This window comes from Photinus pyralis, unplaced genomic scaffold (genome assembly GCF_008802855.1).
Source record: "Photinus pyralis isolate 1611_PpyrPB1 unplaced genomic scaffold, Ppyr1.3 Ppyr1.4_LG4, whole genome shotgun sequence".
In the NCBI taxonomy this organism is placed as follows: domain Eukaryota; kingdom Metazoa; phylum Arthropoda; class Insecta; order Coleoptera; family Lampyridae; genus Photinus; species Photinus pyralis.
In genome coordinates, this window is record NW_022170511.1 from 20,395,472 (window position 1) to 20,399,622 (window position 4,151).

The 4,151-nt window shown below is 39.0% G+C and overlaps 1 protein-coding gene across 1 annotated transcript; it reads right to left on the reverse strand.

The window, feature by feature from the left end:
- Positions 1-383: 383 nt before the first annotated feature.
- On the reverse strand, positions 384-1,843 carry LOC116168988 (extensin-1-like). Its single transcript, XM_031485020.1, has 2 exons — positions 1,762-1,843; positions 384-1,706 (listed from the first exon to the last, which is right to left on the reverse strand). Exons 1-2 carry the CDS (start codon positions 1,771-1,773, stop codon positions 384-386), a joined length of 1,335 nt encoding a protein of 444 aa, XP_031340880.1. The 5' UTR covers positions 1,774-1,843.
- Positions 1,844-4,151: the final 2,308 nt, after the last annotated feature.

Consider the following 4,151-nt stretch of genomic DNA (forward strand, 5'->3'; position numbering starts at 1 on the left):
AGTCTTATCGAACTACGTTTAGTGCCGTGGGCTCTCCTACTATACCGTTGATTTTTAGTACCACTCTCGTAATGTTAACTTTCTGATGAATGTCAAGCAAAAAGTCCAAAGTATTTCGAAACAGCTCCAAATTCGCACAAATAAAACGCGATAGTGTTTTATTTTTACGCGCTCGAATAAAACGCCAATATTCCGCGATGTTGATATTAAAAGTTTTGCCCAAATTAATTAATCCTGTATGGTGTGAGTCAACGTAGTTTGAACCAATAAATACGAATAATACAACGCTTCCTAACAACTTCTTTATTAAAAATACAGTATCGATAACAATAATTATATCACAAATGGCACACTATCTCTGTAACACATAACTAAATGTGCATCTACGTAAACGGCGGTTCCAAATCAACGCCCGGCTTGATTATTTTATCCGGTTCCGGTATGGGAAGGTACTGGGGGTGAATAGCGTGTCCGTTAATATGCTGAATAAATTGGGGATGCGTGGGCAAATGTGCTGGTATCTGTAAATCGCTCTGTCCAGGCTGGATAGCGGGGTTGAATAAAATTTTGGGCTGGTCGTCCGGTACCGGATGAGGATTATCTGCGTGTGGCAGGTGGGGGAGTTGTGGAATCTGATTTGCTATCGGAAAGTGCTTGCCGTATATAACTTGATCTGGATGATGGTTGTGCGTAAAGAGCGGCGGCGAGTAATTGGGTGGATTCCCGTGAACGGAAATTGGTGGGAAGTTGACTGGGAATGAAACGGAATGGTGGAGTTGCGGTAACGGTTGGTGGTGTTCCGGAATTGAAGGGTGGAGATGATTTAGTTCGGGCACGTGTTGCTGGTGGGAAGGTATGAATAAAGGATGATGATGATTGTGGACAATTTGGGGATTGTGTAAGTGATCGATGGTGTGTTGTGGATGGAACAAAATTTGGTTATGTGGTGGAGGTGGAGCGTGTATTGGAGTTGATGGATGCGCGAGAGGGCCTAAATGATGAATTTGCGGTGGATGGATGTGATGATGTGGTGATACCTGAAAAGCGGACCCTAACGGTAGCACTCCTAATTCCGGCCTGGAAATTTGAAGCAGTTGTTGCTGGGGTACCAGGAGTGGTTTTACAACCGGAGTTTGAAAGAAGTAGTAGTTATGTAGCGGTTGTAGCAAAGGTTTTAGATCAACTGGAGTATGGTGCACAGGAAGCGGAGGTTGTACTCCTGCGAATACCGGTTTCGCAATAACAGCATTTTCGACCGCGGGTTGAATTTGTTGTGGTACAAGAAGCGGTTTTGGAATGTGGACTATCGGATTTGCAACTGGCATTATCGGTTTCCATCCATTGGTGTCAAGGTTTATTGTACTAGGTGCTTGTATTGCTGGGGGTAAATACTGCCTTAGCGGTTTCCATATCAGGTTATTGTCATGAATTGGCTGTCTGAAAACAGCAACCGGTTTGAAGAGTGGTGCGTATTTTACATTTAGTGGACTATATCCTAACAAATACTTGCGTCCGTTGGAATCGATAGCAACATGCTTCCCAAACATGTAATGACGTGCCGGAAACAATGTTCGTTTCCCTTGGTCTTTTGTTTCATACTCAGTTTGTTCGTTTAGTGGATCCAGCTGATATTGTAATTGGTCTTGTAAGTGTCGCCGTTTGGCAGTTATCACTTGTGCACAAATGAAAATAAGCAGAAACCATACCTGCAATGATATAAACAATAACACTGGATTTTATCACTCGCTCCTATAATCTCACCAATTTTTTCATTGCTAACACCCTGTTCAATATAGCACTAACTGAATTAAACTACAAAAACACCATACTCCGACACGCAAACAAAGAAACAATGCCCCGACTTTCTTATGGCTTTTATATCGGTAGTTTTCTATATTCGAGCGTTGCATACTAATTGATGCATACTACTTTTATTTAATTGAATCCGTATCAATGTCAAAGAAAGTGTTGCACATAAACGTTTATGTACGCTTACGATCTCAATTAATTGGTAAACAAACGATTCACCTCATTTAAATAGATAGGTTAAGTAAAATCGTTTTAAAAATTAATCTGAGGCGGTATTTTGATTTTTGAACCACAGTCTTATTTCTACGATTGGTTACAACTTCAGTTGTGGAAAAAGACAAAATTTAACAATCACGCGCATCCTGAATATGTTTTTTTGTGGTACCTATCTTTGTTTCTGCATAAAAATTCAAGATTAAAAATCCAGATGCTGTTTTTGAAAGGAAAACGTGTATAACTTTTATATGCGACAACCAATTAGTATCAGATTTTGCATACGCCAGGCGCATGGTGCCAAGTAAAACTTTTGAAAATGAGCGGGGGAGGGGTCGTAAACACACGTTCTACCTTTTATGGTATTCTACCAACTATTGTCCTCCTGCTCAACCTCTTCTTGTGATCGGATATAATTCCTTATATCTCAAGAACAGATTTTCGTGGGAGTGTACTCACAAAGGTCGATTGGGACGTCTGGAAGAACTATATCCATTGCTGGCCGACTATGTGAGTCAGTGCCAGAGCATCTGTGCAGCAATAGAAATTTCCTTAGATCAGTTTCAAACAATCTGCCTGCTACTATGAATTAGGTTTTCCTGCAGTGTTCCTAATTCTCAAGGTAAATACCGGAGTAGTATAGAACAACTTAAGACCTTCTGCAGGGACAATAAATAAATAAATAGACAATAGACGATTGGGACGTCTGAAAGAAATATATCCATTGGCGACGTCAAACCTTTAAGAGCGAATTTCTCGAAAACGGTTTGCGGAGGAAAGTACTCTCAAATGCAAAATGAATTGTATGGACGATACATATCTATTCGTGAACTCGAAGAACATATTTTGAAAACGAAGTGTCGAAAGAGGGTACTCATAAAGGGCAAGTGGAAAATCAGGACGAGACATATCTGTGATGTCAACATTTTCAGTACAAATATCTGCAGAATATAGTGTCGGAGAAGGGTACACACAAAGGGCGATTGGGATGTCTGGAAAAAATATATCCATTGGTAATGTCAAAACTTTAAAAGTGGATATCTCGAAAGCGGTTTGTTGGGAGAAAGTACTCTCAAAGGCAAAATGAATCGTCTGGACGAGATATATATGACATAATTGGTGAATTCGAAGCGAATACTTTGAAAACTAAGTGTCGGAAGAGAATATTCATGAAGGGCAAGTGGACCATCAGGACCAACAAGTTAAAAAGTAATCGTAAACAATTTACAAAAAGCGCATTTCATTGCATTCATTTCCCATTTGAAAGATGCAACTTCTGTTAAAATGGTAAAAATCCGGCCACAAATATGAAAGATAGCGTTGCAAATGTGCAATCCATTTTTGACGTGCTACTTCAATTTCAGTTTATAAGAAGAATTTCATTTCAATGATTTTCTAAATAAGAAAGTTAGAACTGCGCATGCGCATAACCAAATTTTGAAACTGACGTTAGATTTTCCTTTATTCCAAGTGCCTATGTATCAAATTTTGTTTAAATTCTTCCATAAATAAAAAAGTTGCCACTGCGCATGCGCAAAACCAAATTTTGAAACTGGCATTAGATTTTCATTTATTCCAAATTCCTATGTATCAAATTTCATTCAAATACTTTTATAAATAAAAAAGTTTGCAATTCGGTTTATAAATGGTCGAGATGCGAAAAGGGCACTGTGAATTTTGAATCGATTCGACTCAACTTTTGGCATTGCGTATTATATGGCTAAAGCTATTATGCCCATATTGAATTTCATGCAATTCAGTTCATAACTAACGGAGATGTAAAAGCGATCGGACATTTCTAACCAAAGTGATCGTTCACACGCACAGATAGAGGGACAGACAGACAAAGGAACAGACGGACATACCAACAGACAGCAATACAAAATTATAAATGATCTCTAGGATCGTTAATAAACGGCAAAAGTGTAAAATTATGGAACATGTAAAAAACGGTTTGTTGGTTTTTTTGCAATAACTTTTTTAGCAATAAACGCAGAAAAAATTCCTTCCTTGGTGCAAGCCTCGACACCATATCAAACCAAATAGCGAAAAAAGTAGAACAATAGCTCTTAAGATAAAGAACTAGTAGCGTCTCAACGAACGAGCGGATTGACGGGCGGACGGACGGA